At 48.5% G+C, this 22,544-nt stretch overlaps 1 protein-coding gene across 14 annotated transcripts in view; it reads right to left on the bottom strand.

Moving 5' to 3' along the window:
* Positions 1–811: 811 nt before the first annotated feature.
* Positions 812–22,544, bottom strand: part of GRAMD1B (GRAM domain containing 1B) — a 262,296-nt gene continuing 240,563 nt past the window's right edge. For 11 of the 14 annotated variants that reach the window (XM_031015830.3, XM_031015835.3, XM_055355808.2 and 8 more), the window contains 9 exons: positions 21,852–22,041; positions 19,849–19,992; positions 18,737–18,855; positions 18,312–18,454; positions 15,785–15,888; positions 14,991–15,194; positions 13,813–13,903; positions 9,819–9,926; positions 6,074–9,512 (listed from right to left, as the gene is read on the bottom strand). In XM_031015830.3, the coding sequence (XP_030871690.3) occupies positions 9,248–9,512; positions 9,819–9,926; positions 13,813–13,903; positions 14,991–15,194; positions 15,785–15,888; positions 18,312–18,454; positions 18,737–18,855; positions 19,849–19,992; positions 21,852–22,041 (1,368 nt within the window). In that variant the 3' untranslated portion in view covers positions 6,074–9,247. The other 3 variants (XM_031015834.3, XM_055355806.2, XM_055355810.2) reach the window with 1 other exon arrangement.

Here is a 22,544-nt window from a genome sequence, read left to right as displayed (position 1 = left end):
ATCTCTACTAAAAATACAAAAATTAGCCGGGCATGGTGGCAGGCACCTGTAGTCCCAGCTACTCAGGAGGCTGAGGCAGGAGAGTTGCTTGAACCTGGAAGGCGGAGGTTGCAGTGAGCTGAGATCACGCCATTGCACTCCAGCCTGGGCAACAAGAGTGAAACTCCATCTCAAAGAAAAAAAAGGTTAAAAATCATCCCAACGCTTTGGTAAGCTGAGGCAGGAGGATCACTTGGGGCCAGGAGTCTGAGACAAGCCTGAGCAACATAGTGAGACCCCATTTCTAAAAAAAATATATAGCCTAGCATGGTGGTGTGTGCCTGTAGCCCCAACTATCAGGAGGCTGAGGTGGGAGGAACACTTGAGCTCAGGAGGTCAAGGCCGCAGTGGGCCATGAATGCACCACTACCTCCAGCCTGGGTGACAGTGAGACCATCTCAAAACAAAAGAAAATATTTTAGTATAATACCAGCAGCCATAATAAGAACGATGTGTGTTTTAAATGTATTATCTCTGAAACACTGAGGCTTGGAGTGACAGATGGGGCATAAGGCCACACAGTTGGTAAACAGTGATGCTATACTTTGTACTCAGGTCTGACTCCAAAATTTATCCATTCCAGTTGATCAGGCGGCCTCCCTCCCTCCTGTGAGAAGGTGGATGGCTGCGGTTGTGCGTGTGTGCATGCGTGTGTGTGTACAAGCGTGCCTACAAACACATGCCTTCAGGACTTGCTGTGAGCCTACTTGGGAAGACCAGAAACATCTGAGGTGACGAGCATTCATAAATCAAGCAATAAACACGCACACCATTTATTATTGTAGTTCAATACTTTTTCTTTTTAATTCATACTGTACTTCCATGGCTCTAGCTACTTTACATTAAGATTTGGCTGGGCAGCCTTATGTGTTTCTAGGTACTAGCAGTAAGTTTTCTGACCTTGCGCACAGCGCCAGGCAAAGTACAGTTATAGATCCAAATACAGATGGCCAGACAACTCGACTGCACTCGACCCGTGTTCTTTCCCATAGATGGCCCAGTGCAGGTGTTGGGGCTGCTCCCTCTGCCTCACCCCACTCCACCCCATGTCAGGATTATCCAGGGGCCACTATGGCCTCTGACCCATCCCTCCCCACCTTGGAGTCTAGGTTGAGTTGGGGAAAAAGCACCATGGGTTTGGGAAGATGGTCTGGTCCATGCAGAGAGTGGTCTGGCCCTTGAGTGCAGGGTAGGAAAATGTGGGGAGCCACAAGCTATTGTTGGCAAAAATGGCTGTTTTGACTATGCAATCTCAGCACATGGCACCCAAGCCCCAGGCCGACTCCCCAGACAGAGCCAGCTGCCTTGCCTGGAGCAGAGGCCACCCTTTTGCTTCTGCAATGTCTTATTGTATTGAGAGAAGCAAGGAGGGCTGAAGAATGACAATGTTCTTTAAGCCTTCAGATGTTGGGGAGATCGTCAGCATCAGCTCCTCCTGGCCAGCAAGGTGCTGCTCATCAGCTGCCAAGACTCCAGTCCCGGCTCCAGGGCCTGCTGAGGATCTCCAGTCACAAGACCCCGGAGCTGTTGCACAGAACATCAAAACAGGGAGCTGGCTGGGCCCTTCACAGCCATGGCCAGAGCAGAAGTGAGGTAACAAGGCTGAGCAGAGAGGTGGGAAGGGAGCTCTCTAAATAGTGTGCAAGTTTCTGCTCCGCACTATGACAGCAAGCAGGGGCCTTAAAAGATGGCCTTCCAGGAAAATGCTCCTCTCAGACCCAAAATGCATCTTCTAGAAGAAAACACAGAGGTGAAGAGGATTGGGGCCAACCTGCTGGAGGTTGGGGGAATGAAAGTCAAGGATGTCAAGGATGTCAAGTGGTGAATGGGATGATTGTCCCATAGCCTAGAGACAAGTGGCGAAGGTGGGGAGAGTCAGGAAGGGGCCCCGGAGATTCCTCCTGGAGGAGGCAGGCAGGGTATGAGGTGTAGGGAGACCAGAGCCCTGCCATCTGGGGGAAGGGAGAAGAGTGCTATTTCTCCTGGGGGCAGTAGGAGAAAAGGGCTGGCTTTGGCTGCCCTGCAGAGCTTAAAGAAGTGGCATGGTATGACACAGAAAGTACCCTTCTGGGACCACAAGCATCCAGAAAGATACTTCCCCTAGTCCTTTCTCCAGGATCTCATCTTAGGGATACTGCCTGGAAATGTAATAGGTATAGTTCAAGTTTGGGTGGGGGGCAGGGACACAGAGAGAATCCACTTCTCACAAAGCATTCCTCTTGAGCTCTCTTTGTCCTCCCCATGTCATTCCAGGTTCTTAGTGTCAGTGTTCTAAGGCAAACCCAAGGGTTTTAGCCAAAGCTTCATACTAAATCCAAACCCTATCTAAACAAAAGAGAAGTGCTAGAACCAGAAGTGGCTACTCTCCACTGTTTCTTCTACCAATAAAGAGGAAGGATGGATAGATGAAAGGCTGCACAGACCCTAGAGATAGAAGATGAGCTCCATTGAAAAGAATGTTCTTCTCCCAACTTAGAGAAAGTCCAAAGGAAGATCCCTTCACAAACTAGGCCAAAGAAGGAAGAAACCCTTCTAAGTGAATACTGAGCAATACATCAAGCTCGATCTCTCTCTCTCTCTCTCTCTCTCTCTCTCTTCCACTGGGCCTCCCCAGCCCTCCTAGCCACCTAAAGAATAAATTTTAATCACCCTGGGTCTCCTGGGAATGCAGACACTGCCCTACCACACCTCTAAATACTGGGAAGCTTTAGCCTCTGGGGCTTGTTCCCTCCTGGCAGAGCAACTGAGAAAGTCCACCCAGTCTTCCCAGCCTCTGGCCTAACCCCCAAGATGATGTCAAAGCTAGAACCTACCTTAAAGATGATCTAGCCCAACTCCCTCCTGTGACAGGAGGATACTGAAGCTCAGAGAGGGGGAGTGACTTGCCCAAGGCCACAGAGCTTAGTCAATGGAAAAGTCAGGACCCAGGCTCAGGTCTCCAAACTGTCAGTGCAGTGCTCTTACACAGAGCTTCAAGCAGCTGATCTTGCTGGCCTGAGATGTAATCCTCTTGTCCCCAAAGACATGGATGAGGAAGGGAGAGAGTCGCACCTGTGATTAGCTTGTCTGAGGCCAGTCTTGTCAATTCTTTCACAGTAAGCTGTAATGGAACTTTAGATCCTATAGCTGTTCTTCACCTTGTTAGAAACTGCAAATTCTTTAAAATTGAGTGCAAACTCTCAAACATTTTACCACATAAGTCATTACAGAAAGACTCCTGTGTGTCCCCAGTAAACTAAAACCAACAAAAAAAGCACTGGCTGGAAGAAGTTACATAAGAAGTAGTGATGTTTTGATGCTCCCTTGTAGACAGCAACTAGCCAGGCAAATGGCCAGGAATACAATGCTATTTATTTGTTTCACTCCCAGACTTATCTGCAAGGGTGAGTTAAGATCTCTTTCGCAAGCTATTGACTAAGGGGGAAGAGATTTTGTTTGGGAATGAATAGAGTTGTTGGTTTTTTCCTGGTATGATAGTCAAAAAATTATTGGAACACAGAGAGCCTACAAGAGATCCATGATTCTTAAAGGACATTCCCTATGTGCACACATTGTCTAGTGGGTTCAAATCGTTAAAAAACCAGGAGGGCTCTTCTGACATACTCAGTACTGCCCTCTCTGCCACCTTTTCCTCCTGGGAATGGTCCTGAGAGGTAAAGCAGAAGCAGAACAACTCCCTGCGGCCAGGTCTGCTCTGTCACTTGACTCCCAACAAAGAACCCTTTTTAAGTCATCCCAAAGGTCCCACCATGGCACCTTAAATAATTAAATAACTTAAGGAAATAATTATGTATGGAATAAATTCAGGAATCTACAAGTTTTGCATTCAAAACTTTCTGGGAATAGTTTTGGCTTCTGGCTGTGCCAAGGAGGAGATTTCCAGCAGTCTGCACCATGCCTCCTTCTTTGGCTCAGAGCCCATGAGCCTTGATCCCTACCAGTGTCCCTCACCCAAAGGCCTGGACAAGAACTGAACAAGGACCCACTGGGCTGTGGGCATAGGCACTCTTCACAGGGATTACATGAAACTGCATTTCCTCCCATCTCCCCTTCTAAGGGAGGAATATCCACTCTAGCTCATGCCCTGGAGCCTCCTCACCCTCCTCCCTTGGAGGATCACCTGGGCATGGACCTTCCTGTTTTCTGATCCTGCCCTTAGGGAAATACCAAGGCCTTATTCTCACATGGAAAAGTCAACAACTGTAATTGCCACAGGGAATTAAAGGCCATTCTAAGAGAAAAATACAACTTTATCTTTGGGGTAGATGAGTGATAAAATCTTCTGTCTTTTGGGCTGATGTTCTGGGACATCTGGGACATCTGGGGTTTCTTCCGCCCGTGTCAAGAAGCCCAGGAGAAGAATAAGCAAGACTGAAGACCTCTGCATGCCAAACTGGCTGTGACTCTTTCATGAATCTCCACAAGCTCTGCCTGGAGCTGGTAGGACTCTTGGTCATTACATGAAGAAACAGTAGTTAGTGTATGAGGGATGATGAATGTGCCCAGAGGGCCCTGTGAATTCAGATAAACGCATGTTGCTAGTGGGCCAGTGCTGAAAAGGCCCTGAATGTCTCACTCTTTGAAGCTAGTGCCTTCTACTTCTTAATGATCTTACACCTCTGTGGGGCCAGAGACCAGAGCAGGATTTGTACTCCAACCCCCGCCAGAACCCCCATTGCCAAGTCTGAGAAACTCAGGATTGGGAATGGCTCCCGTAGGGCATAGATTTCACTTGGCCTTTTCCTGCCCAAACACATGCACCTTTGCCAAATCCTTCCCTCCAGTGGCTTAGATGCTTTTTCTATGTGCAAACTGTCTCAGACAGTTGTCTCCATTGGCTAATGTTGGTTCGTTCAAAGAGCAAATGATGCTGGCAACCCATCTTGGTGCTCACCACTCACAGTGTTCTGTGGGTAGACCCTGCACCCCGGACATGGCAAGGGCCTTCTCTCCCTCTCTCAAATCCTGGAGGGCCCAGCACACCCTGACTCATCCTGGAAATCACACTGACAGCTCTAAGGGAAGGCCTCAGAGCCACAGACCTGACTTGCTTAGAAGCACTAAAAGAGGTTTAATAAGGTCGAAAACGCTCCACCCTGGCTAATAAACAATGTGCTCTTAGGGCACAGAGAAACAATAGGACTTTAGGCACTAAAAAGTGACACTTCGCCCAGATCCAGCCTGGGAGAAGACCAGAGAGAAAGCGGGTGGGAAAGTAAGAAATTCCCAGCCCTTACTGGGTCCACACCCTACACAGGTCGGAGGAAGGTGCAGGGGTGATGGAGGAGAGTATCCTCCAGAACACGAGTCTCGGGAGCCTGCCACCCCACAATGCAGCCTTCCTAGTTTTCCAAGCATCCTCTCCATCTGACACTCAGTACAGTCCGTATCAAGTGGGCGGCCAACCCTAGGAGTTTAGACTGGGCTCCCTTGATGCTTCTGTGTTCCCAAGAGAATGCCCGGGGAAGCCTGGGGTAGGGAAGAAAAGATTCTCTTTTATTTTGGAAACAAACCAAAAGGGGATTAGGGAATGAAGCACCTTAAGCAATGCCATCTTAAGACTTCTTTTTGAGACCCTAGGGTCTTTGCAGGCATAACTTTGGCTCAACATTTCCCTTCTAAAAGCCAAGAATGGCCAGCAAGGGAAGGGGTGGGGAACAGAGGGTGGGAGGAGGGAGATCAGGGGAGGTCGGTGCTGAGAGGCGGTTCCTGCCCTCCTCAGCTGCTCCACCATAGGAAAACGCTGCTCCGGCCAGCACAGGGCGCGGGAGGGCCCGCTCCTTCTCCCTGGTACATAGGCATTATCTCTTTTTTAAAATCTGTATATAATATATATATTTATATTCTGTATATATATATATTTATATATATATATTTATATGGTCTATGTACATGTATTGCACAGGCCTCTTGCAGCCACCCTGTTCCTGCCTTGTCAATGATAGCGATTCCTCTTTTCTTCACTTTCTGACGTGTAGTCGCGGGACCTGATGCCGTTCTGAAGGTTGATGAGCGAGTCCTTCATCTGCAAGACAGAAAACCCCACCCCAGGCCTGGGTCTGCGCTTTTAGTGGGATTCTCCACCGAGCAGCCCTCTCCCCACACCCGCCTAGGGCAGGCCTCCAACCACGCCACGGGGCTGAAAAGAGTCGGGCACCTAAAGCAAGGGTGGTTCTCAACACTGTTTCAAACAGAAAGGGGACAGTCAGGCTGGGTGCGGTGACTCACACCTGTAATCTCAGCACTTTGGGAGGCAGAGGTGGGAGGATCGCTTGAGGCCAGGAGTTTCAGACCAACCTGGGCAACACAGAGAGACCCCATCTCTATAAAAAATTTAAAAATTATAGCCAGGCTTTGTGATATGCACCTGTAGTCCTAACTACTCAGGAGGCTGGGGTGGGAGGATGGCTTGAACCCGGGAGTTTGCAACTGCAGTGAACTATGACTGCACCACTGCACTCCAGCCTGGGCAACAGAGCAAGACCCTGCCTTTTAAAAAAAGAGAGAGACAGAGGGGGAAAGGGAGAGGGAGAGAGAAAGAAAAGAAAAAAAGAGAGAGGAAAGAAAGAAAGAAGAAAGAAAGAGAGAAAGGAAGGAAGGAAGGAAGAAGAAAGAAAAGAAAGAAAGAGAGAGAAAAGGAAGGAAGAAGAAAGAAAATAAAGAAAGAAAGAGAGAGAGAGAAAGAAAGAAAGAAAGAAAAAAAAAGAAAGAAAGACAGACAAGCTAGCATGGGGAAGCCCTTGGGTAGGGCTTATTGGGTCTCAGTGCTAGATCAAGAACTCTCTTGAAGTGTTCAACTGCTACCAAGAGCCTCTCAGGCTGTCACTGACTTGATCTACTTGTTTCATCTGGTTTCCCTGATGATCCTTAATATACCACACGCCTGTCTTTGTACATTGAGCCACATTGTTCTCCCTGCCCAGGAATCTTTGTGTTCTTGCCTATTCCAGTGTCACCCGTCTGCTAAGGCTCAGAACAAATCCAAGCTTTCTCCAGCTCCCAGTCATCCCTCTCCTTCATGGTCTCTCACACAGCACACTCGGGCTCTGGACTGCAGTCATCTTTCGTTGCTTGGTTTCACGTTTGCTAGGACTAGAACTGTGTCTAATCCTTCCCTTGTGCACCCAGGGGCACCATGCAGAGAACTGAGTGGGTTCCTAGTAGGTATCCATATCAGCAAATTAACATTTTTACATCATAGACTGCAGTCTAAATGGGAGACTAGAATGGAACCTGGAAGGAGAATTGTAAAATGGCCCATCATACCATCATATATTTAAATATTCACATATTTACATACTGTCTCTGGGTAAACTGCTGTATTACAACATAAGACAACATTTCTGGGGTAAATGGTTACGGATTTAGGGAAAGTCTGGTCTCTCTGCTTAATCTACCACTTTCTTCTCTCTGGTTCATTTATATCTTGTGCTCAAGACAGAGGAGGGGGCCATTCTGTTATTTTAAAAGTTACTTTTAAAGGGATTGCAACAAAACAACTCTCTTAATACTTGTAGGGTAGAGTCCACTAGGCTATAAATCTGACAGCCCCAACCCCCAAGTTAATGGGCCCCATTCTGAAATAGAATTCTAGAGCTGGAAGAGACCCCTGGGTCATCTAGTCCAACTGCCCCAATTTAATCTATAAGTTCTTTATCCATCATCATCTAGTGATGATGATGAACACTTTCAATGTTGGAATCTCAGTTCTCTACAGTAGCCTGTTCCATTGCTGGACAGCATTAGCCACAAGTTGTTTGCATTTGATGATGAAGAAAAATTACTTTCTTAAACTTCTAGCTCTAGTTCAGCACTCTGGAGTTTTCCAGTAAGTCTAACCCTTGACACCTGTTGGCCTGGGTGTCTGAAGGCCACCCTGTTCTCCTCACCCTCGTGTTCCCTTCTCCTGGGTTTGTCTTCAATTCCATCAACACTTCTTGAAAGGGTAGGGCTTCTAAACTCCTCACTAAGATTTTTGTCCCCTTTTGGTTTAAAATAAAAAATGCCCTCCTTAAGTGTAGTGACAAAGCTAAACACATCCAACTGGGTCTTGATAGCTGCATTAAGATTCTTTTCCCCTTTTTTTTTTTTTTTTTTTTTTTTTGAGATGAAGTCTCACTCTGTTGCCCAGGCTGGAATGCAATGGCACTATCTCAGCTCACTGAAACCTCCACCTCCCAGGTTCAAGCAATTCTCCTGCCTTAGCCTCCCAAGTAGCTGGGATTACAGGTGTGCGCCACCATACCCGGCTAATTTTTATATTTTGAGTAGAGACAGGGTTTCGCCATGTTGGCCAGGCTGGTCTCAAACTCCTGACCTCAAGTGATCTGCCCTCTTCAGCCTCTCAAAGTGCTGGGATTATAGGCGTGACCCACCACACCCGGCCTCTTTTTCCTTACTTAGAGCTAAGACCAAACAATGCAAGGAAACAAAGTTTAATATTAATGAGCACCGCCCACATGGCGTCAAATCCTGACGACAGTTCCATGAAGCTATGATTACAATTCCTATTTTATAAATGAAGAAATGGAAGCTCAAGGTCCCTTGCTCACGGTCACAAAATTAGTGGCAAGGCTGGGATGCCGTCTCTGGCTGGTCACAAAACATCAGAAAGGCAACTCTTTAGGGAGAGAAGTTGTCATGTAGCAGGATAAATCCTGAGTCTACTATTTTCTAATTCTCTTGCACAGCAAAGGCAGATTCCTGCTCTCTAGGCAACTACATGGAGGCATATTTTATAAGATACTAAACTATTCTGGGGAAGCAGGAAGCTCCCTCCCCCAAGTAAACTAGGCTAATTATTGATTTTGCCTCAGGATGATTTGCCTAAATAGTTGATCTAGTTTTGCGGGGGGGAATACAGGCAAACTGTACGACAAAGATGATGCTATGAAAAGAAGACAAAGTACAGCCATCTTCCCAGACTATCAGTGCAGTGCCACTGACTGTCAGAGGAGCGGGCGGTAAACATTTGAAAAAACTCAAAGACATGCCCTCTGGGAAGACAAATCTCTGTAAAAGGGTTGAGGGGGTTCTCTGTTTAAATGCCTGTCAGATGGTTATGGGTTACCAAAAATAAAAATAAAAAGAGTTCTCCTTCCTCCTAAACTACAGCTTTCCTGGTGCAAATTCAGTGGGTCATTTTATTGTTCTTATTTTTTAGAATACACCTGCATTTCTAGCAGCCCACTCAAGGAAGGCTTTCCATTTAGAACAATGCATGGCCTGGAGGAAGAATGAATTGGAGGGAGAAGTCTGGAGGGTGGTGATAGAGACGAGGATCTTTCTCACAGCATAAGGGAAGGAGTCCCCGCTCCCAAAGACCAGGGCAAGCAGAGAAGGTGGGGCATCTCACCTGGTCAAGGAGCATCACTGAGGATTTGATGATCTCCCTCCATTTTTGGAGCTCAGTATCGTGGTACTTTTGTTGGGACTCTAAGAGCTGGGCCCATTCTGTCTGAGACTGGGGTAACCTGTGGGGTAGAAGAAGGGGTACCCCAGCAGCTGGAGTTATGCTCAGCGAACTGTCCTGGGCTCCCAGACCCCTAAAGGACAGAGAGTCACATCAGAGTGCTTTGTCCTCTGCTCACTGCCCCCGGTTCCCCTGTGCCCCAGATCAGAAGTGGGCTGAAACTACAGGGAGAGATTCTGAGTTTCCCTGTGGGCTCATCCCAGAGGGATGGGGAAGGGCAGTGAGGCAGTCCCAAGGAGACTGGGAGACAGGTATCATGGCACTGGGTGGGATGAAGGTGGAGGTGAGGGGACGAGGCCAGGATTACCTTTCTTGGAGCCTTAGACCCTGCCAGGCAGTGAGGGTCTGCGTGGTGTATTCCAACATCCAGAGTTTGTAGAAGAGCATCATGTTAAGGATGACCAGCAGCACCAGACTAGGAAGGAGACATGGGGAAAAAAAAATAAGCAGTGAGATGTCACCTGAGCCTAGGACATCCCCCATCCCAGAGGCTGCTGTCCCTGACCGGTGGGCCATCCAAAGAATTGCAGTGAGTGACTAAGCTGGAGGGACGCAGCAAGGGAGAGAGAGAGAGAAGCAACCTAATCTGGATGGGCCAGGATACAGGGGAGAGCCATGGAGAGGGGCATGGGATAAAGGCACTAGAAAGGAGAGATGCACAGGCACCCAGAACCTGGGCACCTGGGGGAAGAGAGGTACGGTGGGGAGGAAAAGAGATGAGGGGGTAAAGGAGAAATCATAGAGCCAGTACCTGAAACAGATCCTAATGGGAGCAAGGAAGAAAAATGGGGAGGAGGCAGAGGTTAGAAACAGGCAAGTGTGGGGAAGGGGAAAACTGCACTGAAAATCAACCTGGGAGCGAGTGAGAGTGTATGAGAAAAAAATACTAGAAGCAAAGACACAATGGATGAGAAGACCCAGCAAGGACAGGGCACAAGAAAACAACAGACAGACTCTTAGTATTTCCACAGGTGCTAAATTGAGAAAAGACTCCCCCTACCAACCCAACCTTAGGACGTAACTGAAGGGTGAGACTGAAGGAGGAATTCCAGTGGGTCCCTAGCTCTGCCAATGATACCTCTTACAGATGTTAGCAGAACTTCCCGCAAGCTGCAAAGTTCCCTGCCTCAACCTGATACCGGCTGGCAGGGATCATGCAGACAGGCTGAGGTTTCCCAGAGTCTGGGTCAGAACTGGTGAGAGATAGGGGAGGCAAGGATCATCCAGGGGCTGGAGGGGCTGTGGGGAATGAGGAGTCATAGAGAGACTGCAGAAATTCTCTCCTTCTCTCAGCCTCACTGGCTGCCTAAACGTCACTGTACAGCAAGCTCACAGGATGAAGAGATGAAGACATCAGCATGGGTAGAGAGGATCCAGAGACACACAAAACTGGATGCAAACCCTGGCTCACCACTTAAAAATCTCTTAACTTTTGATCAAGTTTCCTAGCTTCTCCAACCTAGGGACAGTAATAGCTATCCTACTGGGGTTGTTCTGTAGATGAAAGGGAATATGTTGCAAAATATCCTGGCACACCGTAGGCCCTACACAAAGGGTAGTTCTTATAATTAACATGGGAGAGGTAGACACACATAAGAAAAGAAAGATGACAAAAAATGAGAAGATAGGCTGGGCATGGTGGCTCACGCCTGTAATCCCAGCACTTTGGGAGGCCAAGGTGGGTGGATTGCTTGAGCTGGGGAGTTCGAAACCAGCCTGGGCAACATAGCAAAACCCCATCTCCACAAAAATATATTTTTAAAAATTAGTCAGGTGTGGTGACATGCACCTGTGGTCCCAGCTACTAGAGAAGCTGGGGCAGGAGGATTGCTTGAGCCCGGGAAGGGGAGGTTAGAGTGAGCTGAGATCATGCTACTGCATTCCAGCCTGGGCAACAGAGTGAGAACCTGTCTCAAACAAACAAAAAAAAAGGAAAGAAAGAAAAACAGATAAAAGAGAGATGGATAAAATACCAGCGAAGAAAGGAAAGCTTATGCTATGCCTTAGGCTTTTCAAAGCTTATGCCTGTGCAAGTGATACTGTGTGTGTCGTCCGTGCTGCTGGTACTGTGGGAGGTAGTCTTCCTTAAACTGACAGCCACAAATTTCTGGGGCTGCTGTGTTCTCAGGCCTCTCTGAGTTGTCCCCAAGGCCTTTAAAACTTTTATGTTGAATTTCAGTGCCACGGTCTTTAATTTTATCAGCACACACTGGGTCATCTGAACACCCGCCTCTTCGGCACAGCCTGCTCACGATCTTGGTGCCTGCATTTGGGTTTATGTTTGCAATCCTGTCTGTGCTAAGTGAAGGTCAAGGGATACCCCATGTGCTGTCTAAGTGAAGCCTGCGCAGTTGTCGAAATAGAGAAAGGAGGTGGCTGAGTCACACTGCAGCAGGCATGTGGGGGCAAGAGCCTGCCAGACACAGGGCAAGCTGTGCTGTGTCAGCCCGTCCCACGTGTAGGCTGTCGGCAGACACTTGGCCTGGATCCTGCAGCATTGAATTAGAGAGTCTGATCATTCTAAACTTACAAAACCCAAAAGTTAGTTAATAACATGCTATACAATTTGCTCAGGAGTGCAGGCCTTCTCTACTTAAAGTCAAAATGCAGAAAGAGCTTAAACACAGAACTAACTTGAGGTTACAGTGCTCTACAAACCAAAATCCAATACAAGAGATTTAATTTAACAGAACAATGGCATGAATCACATTAAATCGATGTTGCTAAGTGTGACTTTTACTAGTTTTACAGCTACTTTTATTTACTTATTTATTTATTTATTTATTTATTTATTTATTTATTTATTTATTTTTTTGAGACGGAGTCTGGCTCTGTCGCCCAGGCTGGAGTGCAGTGGCGCGATCTCAGCTCACTGCAAGCTCTACCTCCCGGGTTCATGCCATTCTCCTGCCTCAGCCTCCCGAGTAGCTGGGACTACAGGCACCTGCCACCATGCCTGGCTAATATTTGTATTTTTAGTAGAGACGGGGTTTCACCGTGTTAGCCAGGATGGTCTCAATCTCCTGACCTCATGATCCGCCTGCCTCGGCCTCCCAAAGTGCTGGGATTACAGGCGTGAGCCACCGCGCCCGGCCAACAGTTACTTTTGTTTTTAATTTTGTAAAAATATCTTCGTTTCTTATGCTGTCATCAGAAGAATTTTGCATTTACTTTTATGTGACATATTAAGGTTGGTGAAAGAGTCCACCTTATGTTTCTCGTGGCTTTCCCTCCTGTAGGTGGTCCCCAGGACCGTCCTAGACCTTGTCTTGTTTGTCACATGCTATACTCTCTATGGATGCTTTCATTCACACCAAGGCTGTAATGCTATGGATAATTAAGCAGTGACTGCAGCCTACACTTGTCATCTGAGCTCCAGGACCACATCAGCAGAAATCTGTCACCTCTTCCTGGATAACCTATGGCACCTGAGACATACCTGGAACTGTTAATGTCTTCTTTGGAAATGCTTTGCTAAATTCCAGATGTCTGTGAATGACACAACCATGTATGGTCCCTCAAATCAGTAGCGCATCTTCCTTCCCTACCTCAGCCTCCTGAGTAGCTGGGACTACAGGCGCCTGCCACCACGCCTGGCTAATATTTGTAGTTTTAGTAGAGACGGGGTTTCACAATGTTAGCCAGGATGCTGTCGATCTCCTGACCTCATGATCCTCCTGCCTCGGCCTCCCAAAGTGCCGGGATTACAGGCGTGAGCCACCATGCCCAGCCAGCATAGCATCTTTCTATGCAAGTTACTGTGCCTACTGTTTTATAATGTCATAGCAATTATTATAAATAGTCTACATTAAAATAAGCATCCACTTTTCTTGTATTGTAGGCATTGATTTTGTCTGGCTACCCTGCCAACGTGTGGGCTCCATGAGTGCACATTTCCAGTGCCTGGCACAGAGCAGACACCCAGAACATCTAATGAAGGAATGAACTCCTAAAATGCCCTCTAGCATTTCTCTGTTAGCATTTAACCATCTGTGCAGGAATTTCAAATGTTCTGTCTCTCTCACCCACTTGAAACTGAAACCCTGAAGGGTATGGATGCTGCATGAAACGTTTTCTTCTGAAGGCCTAGCATACAGTAAATGCTGAACAAAGCAGAGAAAAAGAAGCGAAGAGGTAAGCAACAGGCAGAGCAACCAATCCAGACAGAGAAGACTAGAGGACAAGGCAAAAACCAGGGCAAACAGTAAGGGTGCTCAGATGCTTCAAGAGACGAGGGCTGGGGCACCAGGCTGGAAAGGGAAGGTGGTGAGGGCAGGATAGGAGAACCTAGAGTCCCTTACACACAGCTGATAACCAGCAGCAGCTTGGACACGCTCTGCAGGTGGAAACCGTTGGGGGTGTCCTCAGGGATATGCCGCGTCTGCGTGGAACCTGTGGGGAGAATTAAAGAGACCATCACCATGGTGACCCACAAGTCCAACAACTGCTGGTGGGGACACTGGTCAAACAGCAAACATCAGAGACTGATGGAAAAATGTCCATGACACTGTGACAGCAACGATATGCAGGAGACTGCCAGCTCTCCAAGAGGAGAAGGTAAAATCCTCAAGGGCAAGGTCATGGGTTGGGTCAGGTCATCATTGAACAAATGAGAAAATCAACAGGCCCATGTAGCTAGGATACACAGGCCCAGGACAAAGGGATCTTCAGCTATGGGAGGGGATGTGGCATTGGGATAGGACTAAAGACGGCTGGCTTCCGGGTCTGGATCTATTCCTAGTAAGCTACATGATGGAGGACAAGTCATGTAAGCTCTCTGAGAGTCAGTTTACTCAAATGCAATGTCAGTCAGAAATCTTAAATGCAAAACACGTAACATGGAAGTGCTAGGGGTGAAGCTAGGGGGCATGCAGAAGGCTGGCACTCTTCCCCCACTCTCCCCTCTTCTTCTGCCTCCCCTGTGCATATCCAGCTCAATTAGTTGGTCTCTAAGGCCCCTTAGAGTCCCAGGTTTCCAGGATTCAGCAAAGACAAGGATGTGAATGGCTGGGTGGGAAGAGGAAGAAATATTAAGGGAGTCCACGGCCTGAGAGGGCAAGCCTGGGTTGGCCCATGCGGGTTGAAGTGAACGGGGACTGTCTTGGACTCCCTGATCTTTGTGTAATGAGGTAATCTCTGTGGTCTGAGCTGTGGGATCTCCTTAGTGTATTTCCCAAGAACTTGGAAGCTTCATACTTGAGCCTATGCAGGTAGACATGGAACTAGGGCAACACGAAAGCATAAACACTAAGGCAGCTTTTGTTAATTAGAGCACACATATGGGTTCAGCTGGGGCTGAGGAACTTAAAGAGCAAAGAGAAACAGAGAATTGGGAGCCTCAGATTTAGTGACTTATGTTCAAATTATATACAAATTATAGCCAAGGTGCAAAATGAGTGTACATGTGTGTGCCTTGGTGTGGGCATGCAGCTCCAGCCCAAAGCTCAGTCCACCCGACCTGTCCCCACCTGGCACACACCTGCCACATGTTTGATCCTGTGGCCCACATCCTCATCTGTGGGCGTGGTGACCGGGCTCATCACCTCTTCCAGGTGAGGGACTCGCAGGTGGGCATGGGGACGCTTCCTCCTCCGCACCGTTGTAGTCTTGCTGGCCTTCTCTTTGGGAGATTGTCTGTGCATCTCAGCCAAATAAGTGCTCTCCGTTTTGGCCAGCTCGCTCTCTATCAGAGACAAAAGGACCACAGGAGAGGCCACTTTCAGCCCTCCAATGCAACTCTCTGCAGAACCATTTTCCTATTCTGTATTCTGGGAAGTTGGTTGGGTGGGTTGATGATCCTCAGGGATGCCCATGAGCCTCAGGAGGTACTTGTGGGACCCAGCCCCAGTCAAACCCTTCCTCTGGGGTTGTTCAACATTGCAAGGAACCATATGTTCCCAATATCTGCACCCTCATGTATACAATTTGGGGCATACACTTCTTAAATAGATGCATTCACAGGCATTTTACAAATACTTCTCGTCACAGAGCCACCTATATCACTAGGTCTGTGGTTCCTTTTGGGGTGAGGGGTGTTTTATAGATCCCTCAATGATCTCTTAAACATCCTAGACACAGTCTAGAAAAATGCACGTGTCCACATACATGCCAAATTTGGTGTCCACTTCTGAAGCAGGTGTGGGTACCTCATGAAACTACTTCACCTTTCAGTCTCTGCCTCTATTCTCAATACCATTCCCCTGAATGGTGGGCGGCCGCAGTGCAGTTTACCATCTCTGCAGCCCAGCTAGCAGCAAGGATTGCAGTGCTCACCTAAATGGCGGAAGTAGTCCTCCAGCCCACTCCAGAAGTTCTTCTCGATGAACGTTTTCACTAACCCCCAGGGCTGTTTTCGATAGCGCAGCTCTGTGGAGACCCTGAGGAGCAAGCCAGACACAAGATCAGTCATTTCCTGGGTGGACCTGCCTCTGCTGGGAAAAGGGAAATTCGGAGTTAAGGCCAAATCCGCTTCACATTTGTACTAAACTTTACAAGTTAAGAAGTCCTTCCACATCCATCTCACCCTCTGAAGTCAGTGGAGCTGGTGGATTTACCCCCATTTTATAGATAAGAAAACTGAGCCGTAGGATATTTAAGCAGAGCAAAGGCTAACAACTAGGGTTCTGACTCCAGAGTTCTCTTATGATGGCACACTGCCTCCTCTCAGGGGTCTCACATAGGGCCCAGCAGCCTGCCTGCCAGGCAAGGGGAAGCTCTGCCTGAGGTTCAAGTCTTTTGAGAAACTGACACTGAAAGAAAGTAAGATGGCTCATCCTTTCATCAGGGTCATTCTCTCCTTCTCCAGAGACTTTTAAGTCTAAGTCAAGTTCTGGGGTTTTATCACTTTAACCTTTAAAAGTATCAGTCACCCTGGGCAACATAGTGAGACCCCCATCTCTACAAAAACAAAAATAATTAGCCAGGGTCATGTCTGTAGTCCCAGCTAATGGGAGGTTGAGGTTGAGGTTGAGGCTGCAGTGAGCCATGATCACACCACTGCACTCCAGCCTGGGGAAGAGAGTGAGATCCTGTCTCAGAAAAAAAAAAGAGTATCATCTGCTGCCAGCCCTGGCTCCTGCCTCTCCACTGCACCCCAGACCTCACCAGCTCTTGCTCTTTTCCAAGCATTCTTGCTCCCAGTCGCTGGTCACACTTCTGTCCATACCCCCTGCAGTATCAGCTCTTTTCTCTCCTATGCAGCAGCCCTGCTCTTTGCCTCCCCTTTAGGTTCATCTGCATCTGTCAATAGATTCTCCCAGCTAATCCATCCCGCCCCATCCTGCCCTGTGACTAAGGCTGCCAGCCCGGCCTCATCCCCCTCCTCAGGGATGCCACCTCCACCCATGTCCCGATGGGAGAATGCCTGTACTTGGAGACACGTCACTCCCCAACTCAACAACCGCTGACTGCATCGTGGATGGGCACCTTCCTATAATGGTCTGTTCAAGGTCACCCAGCTACCTCTGCATGGCTGCAGAGAAAAGATGCAATTGAAAGATCTTCTGAGGAACCTGGAATTAAGAAACCTAGGCACTGCGGAGGAAAGGATAAGAAGAGAAGGGAGAGAGAAGGAAGGGAAATAAAAGAAGGAAGGAGGAAGAGAAGCAAGGCTGAAGGAGGAGTACATGTTCAGGAGGAAGCACAGAACACCCAACCCCCCAAAAATTACCAAGAGAATGAAAAAGATGCAGGCCCTCTTTTTTAAGAGATAGGGTCTTACTCTGTCTCCCAGGCTGGAGTGCAGTTGTGCAATCATAGCTCATTGCAGCCTTGAACTCCTGGGCTTAAGCAATCCTCCCACCTCAGCCTCCCGAGTAGCTGGGACTATAGTACACGCCACCACTCCTGGCGAACTTTTATTTTTTTGCAGACACAGGGTCTCACTACATTGCCCAGGCTGGTCTTGAACTCCTGGGCTCAAGCAATCCTCCTGCGTAAGCCTCCCAAAATGTGTGAATATAGGCACGAAGCACAAAGGTCCCTCCTGATGCGCACTTCTTGAAGCCCAAGAGATCTCTGCGCAACCTTTTACTAAACTTTTATTTGAACTACATCAGTGAATTTTTGGCTCCTTACAACCAAAAGAACTTGGTCTAAGGTACAGGTAAACAGTCTGATGATTTTCAAATGGGTGTGTGTCTTGCCTTTTCAATTAGACTACAAGTTTCTTAAAATGTCAGGGTCTAAATGTCTTCCTTCCTTTGGAAGCACTTCACAGTGCCCAGAACTAATTATTCACTCAATCAGTGTTCTCTGGACTCTGATACGTGCAGACCCAGCTGGGTGCTGGGAATAAAGTGTAAGTGGAATGGAATTCCTGTCCTCGTGGAGCTCACTGTCTAACACTAATGGCAATCCACGCAGCATGGTGGACAGAGCACAGGTTTACAACTCTAAGATCTGGGTTTCAGTGCTTACTAAAGACATGACTCTTGGCAAAGTTCCTGAACTCATATGAAACTCAGTTTTATCTGAAAAATGAAGATAAATCCACCTCTTTGAGTCATTCTAAAGACTCCAGTGAATGTAGGTAAAGCGCCTACACTATACTGTATAAGCCACAGACAACCAATAAATAGTAGTAGCTATACAAGTTTTACTAACAAGATGTAGAGAGTGGAGAGAATAATTAACTCAAACAGAGTGGTGGGTGAGCCTCATAAGGCTTCGGAGAGAAAGTAGAATAAAGAGAGTCAGCAGCCAAGCACTCCCCACCTCCTCCTTCCCCGTTAGGAGAAAATGAATGTTCTCTAAGGTAAGGACCCCCGTCTGACCGCACTGGGACTTCCACACACCACACCTGAGTCGGCTCTTGTTCCGAGCCACGCGGGTGAGCGTGTAGCGATTGATTGTGTAGAAGTAGTCATGGTAGGGCACGTCGTGCGTGAGGACTTCGGCATCTATCACGTAACATTCACTCTCCTGGCTCGCCTTGTACATGGTCTGCGGGCAGGAAAGGTCCATTGGACAAAACTGAAGAGGAGCAAGAAGCTTGGAAAAGCACCTTCTCCAGCCTCCCCAAGCCCACCCCACCCCACGGCTTCTGAACAGGAGAACCAGGATCACTGGAATCAGCAGCATGTAAACAAGCAAGACGCCACCACCGCTTTGGGGCAAAATGACACTTGCGCCCTGAAACTTCTTCCTGACATCTGCCCTTAATCCTTCAAGACAGAACACGGGATTTTCCAGCTCGCTCTTCTGTGCATCCGTGGCTCTGCTCACCTGTGTCTCCCTGACAGTGGCAGTTTTGGGAGCCAGAGGGTTGGTAAGGGTGATGGTGTAAAGAATCACTCGGCTCTGGTTTCCATTCTCCTCCTTTTTCCATGGATGGAAGGTGATATCTAAGGGTAGAGGAGAGCCCTGGAATGAGGAAGGGAGGGCAGAGCCCTCTCCCCAATCCAAGTTTCCCCTCCAAGTGACCTTCTGGACTGTGCTTACTACTGCCTGGCCCCCAAAAGGAAGCCAATGGGAGCCCGAGGGCTGGGGGGAGGGTGGGAAGAGGAGGAGTAGCCGAAGCAGAAAGAGGCTCATTGTAGCATTGTCAAAATTCTACACAACGCTCCAGAATGCTGATTGTTCCTGGGACTGAGACAGGAGGTCTTGGGGCCACCTACGGGGGTGCTGGCAACACTGGTGTTACTGTGGCGAGGGCCTAGGGTCCCTTGGGAACAAGTCCTCTCCTCTAAGCCATGACCTCCCCGTGCCCTCAGCGTGCCCTCTCCTCTTGGCACACAGGATCGCTGATGCCCAAATGCTTTGTTACAGCTGGATGCTTAGAGGTCCCTGCTGTAGGAAGAGTTTGGGGGAAGGTGAGGAGGCAGAAGCACAGAGGGTCAAAGCATGAACCCCCAGATCCTAGATGTGAGGCCCGGCCTAGCTCCTTCTTAGCTGCATGAGGTCAGGCAAGCACTAACAGTTTGAGTTCCAGCAGCCTCAACGGTGCCCACACACAGGGTAGCTGTGAGGTCTGAATGAGATAACATCACGTGCATGGCATAGAGTGGGTGCTGCCAGCGAGTGAGAGCCACTGTGCTTCACTAGACGGTGAGCCCTGTGAGGGCAGGGATAGGGTAGGTCTTAGGGGCCGGCATCGAGTGCCTGGTGTGTAGTGGGAAAGGGTGAAGCTGCAGGGCTGGTGAAAAGGGAGGGCAACAGGGCCTGAGGGAGCTCCCGCACCACAGAAGGCTGGAGAGAGGGTGTCTGGGCCCTGAGGTGGCCGAGGGATGGAGGGTGTGTGGAAAGAGGAATAAGGAAGGGAAGGAAGCAAATGTAGAGAGGGAAGAAGTGAGGATGAAGAGGGAGGAATTGGGGGGTACAGTCCCAGCAGAACGGACCAGAGAAGCGCCGCTGCTCCATGAAATCCCGCTGGAAGGGCGAGTTGGTGAAGAGGAGGTCATAGAGCTTGTCCACGCTGAAGTTGAAGACTTCATTCACGTACTGCCGGCCACTCAGGTCCTCATAGAAGGCCTGGACCTCTCCTGCACAGAAGAGAGGATCAGGAAGTAGATAGTGACAGCGGAGGGGGACGGGGCCCCAGGGACATCCTCCAAGAGCACTTAGGTCTCTGGCTAATATGGGCACAGTCACCAAGGGTACGGAGAGGCCACGGAGCAGGACAGCTGAGCTCGTGGGCACGGTTTATGACTTTGCTTTCGGTCTCTTTCTTTTGCTGGGATGCACACCATTTCCTTTAGTTGACACTACCCATTCCTTCTTTACAAAGTGTTTGGGAATGTACGATTTGCTTTTACACTTTCAAACCTCCCTAATTCAGTTGATCTTAGACTAAAATTCAAATAAATGACTACTTCTAGAAGTTGCCTAAACCCAAAGAATGGGGTTTTGAGAGTCTGTAAGTTAACTCTAATCGACAACAAATTGTAGTTGTAACCCATGGCATAGGTCTGTTCGAGGGAACGCAGACTAATCTGGAAGAGTCAGTGTACAGAACTGCTGCTAAGGCTGGGGCTGGTCCAATAGGCTGTGATCCCTAACTACAGTTCCATAAGACAGCCTGTTTCTACCATGATGTCAATACCTACTCCCCTTTTTAAACTTAGGATTACAGCTTCATCATATAGCAAAATAAGAATTCAAATCAGAATGAAAGGCAAACAGAGTAAGGTGTGGGAGGGCTCCAAAAGTGGAGCTTCCTTCAGTCTCAGGGATGCAGAGCCCTTCTGGCACATCACTGTGTCCATATACAGAAGATTGCCAGCCAGGGAATTTCACCTGTAATCTGAATTTTCCAGCTGCTACAGGAGGATGCAAATGAGGATACAGGAGAGCTGCTAAAGCCTCAGTGCTCCCCCCCGAGCCCTTGGCACCCCTCAGTCCCCAATTACTGCACCTGCATGGGTGGGTATGTGATCTCAGGAGGAGGCTGACATTTCTGGCACCCCTAGGACCCTGAGGAAACCAGAGAACTCTGAAGTACCCTGTAGGGTCAAGTCCTGTGACTGCACAGATGGACACTGCACAAGCGCAGCGCAGTGGGTATTCACACCTTAGTTTATGTGAAAGGCACCCTGGAGTTAGGCAATGTCTAACCCATGCAGTCACTTGTGCCAACCCTGGACTCTAGATGGGGGTGGGTAAGCCAACCAAAAGTTAGAAAACCACTGCAGGTGGCCCCTGGGAGAGGTGTCCACAGATCCACAAGTGAGCACCGTGCTCATATGCTCACTAGTCATAACAGACCACTCACTCAATGGAGGAAATCCATCAACTGATTTCATGAATGCTGAGAATTTGGCTTCTCTCCATGGAAGGTAAGAAGCAGCATGTTCCCAAGGGAGGTTCTAGAAGCTAATCCTACGCAGGCATGAAGTTAGAAGCTACCTGCTTACAAAAATTAGAGAAACAAGGGAGTCTCCAAACCCTATTTGACCCAGCAACACCTTTTCTTCTAGCTGGGCCTAAATACCCCATGCAGCAAAAATTGCATTAACAAGTTTCGCAGCTATCTTGAGGACGTTTCTGTTAAAATCTAATTATTTCCAGGGAGCAGCTGACTGGCGCCTTCCTTGTGGCTTATAAACATTGCCTAGACTTGCATGTCTGTGAGGGTCAGGGTCGCAAGGCAAGCCAATGTCAATAGGGGGAAAATTTAACGACAAGACTAAATGACAGAACAAAGCATTATCTATGGGAGGCTCCTACAGCATATGACTGAAAACAGGGATGTAAACTAATAACAGGTACCTTTTGTTGAGGAAGCTCTGCTCCCATCTCTCCACCAGGAACCTAGAGACTAACTACAGTCCCCACATAGAGATCTCCTTTTAGCCTTCAAAACAGAGCAAGGGCCACTCCAGACCCATTTTCAAATGCCCACCTTCATCGTGTGTGTCGGAAGAGTCACTGAGCTCAGTGGGGATGTCCTCATTGTCATTGAAGTCCAGTGAAGGGGAGTTCACAGGAGCAATCATCTCAATCTTCTCCCCCATGATGTTGTCAATGGCGAGCTCCTTCTCCAGGGACCCGTCTCCCTCCAGTGCCTCCTCCTCCAGGGGCAGCCCATCAAACTGGAGCCAAGACAGAGGAGTCACCCACCAGGGAAACCTGGTCTGGATCTACTCTCCAAAGGGAGATTAGGGATGAGGCCTTGGCAGCTCTCATACTCCCAGCTCAGCTGCTCAAGAGCGAAGTCAGAGTCAGGCTCCAAAGCCCTTCCCCAGAGCTGCCACAGAGGATGGGCAAACACAGTACAAGGACTACTGCACTTCTCACGCTCACCACTCCAACAGCAAAACAAGCTCCCCAAATGCACAGAGCTGGTCCCCACAGGCCCAGGCCCTTTCCTGGAGCCGCACCTGCACCATCCTGCAACAAGGTCAGCCTGCCTCCAGGTAGTACCTGTCTATCCTAAGAAGCTCAAAAGGCTTCATAAGCATTTTTTAAAACTCATTCTCTCATTAGCCCTGGAAGGGAATCGACACAACTCTTTACATTTTAAAGATAACCTCAAAGATGGAAAATAAAGACCAGGTATCCAATGAATAATGTTTCATTCTGAAGGCAGGTGGTC

This window comes from Gorilla gorilla, chromosome 9 (genome assembly GCF_029281585.2).
Source record: "Gorilla gorilla gorilla isolate KB3781 chromosome 9, NHGRI_mGorGor1-v2.1_pri, whole genome shotgun sequence".
Lineage (NCBI taxonomy): Eukaryota > Metazoa > Chordata > Mammalia > Primates > Hominidae > Gorilla > Gorilla gorilla.
This window is presented reverse-complemented; position numbering and strand designations above follow the sequence as displayed.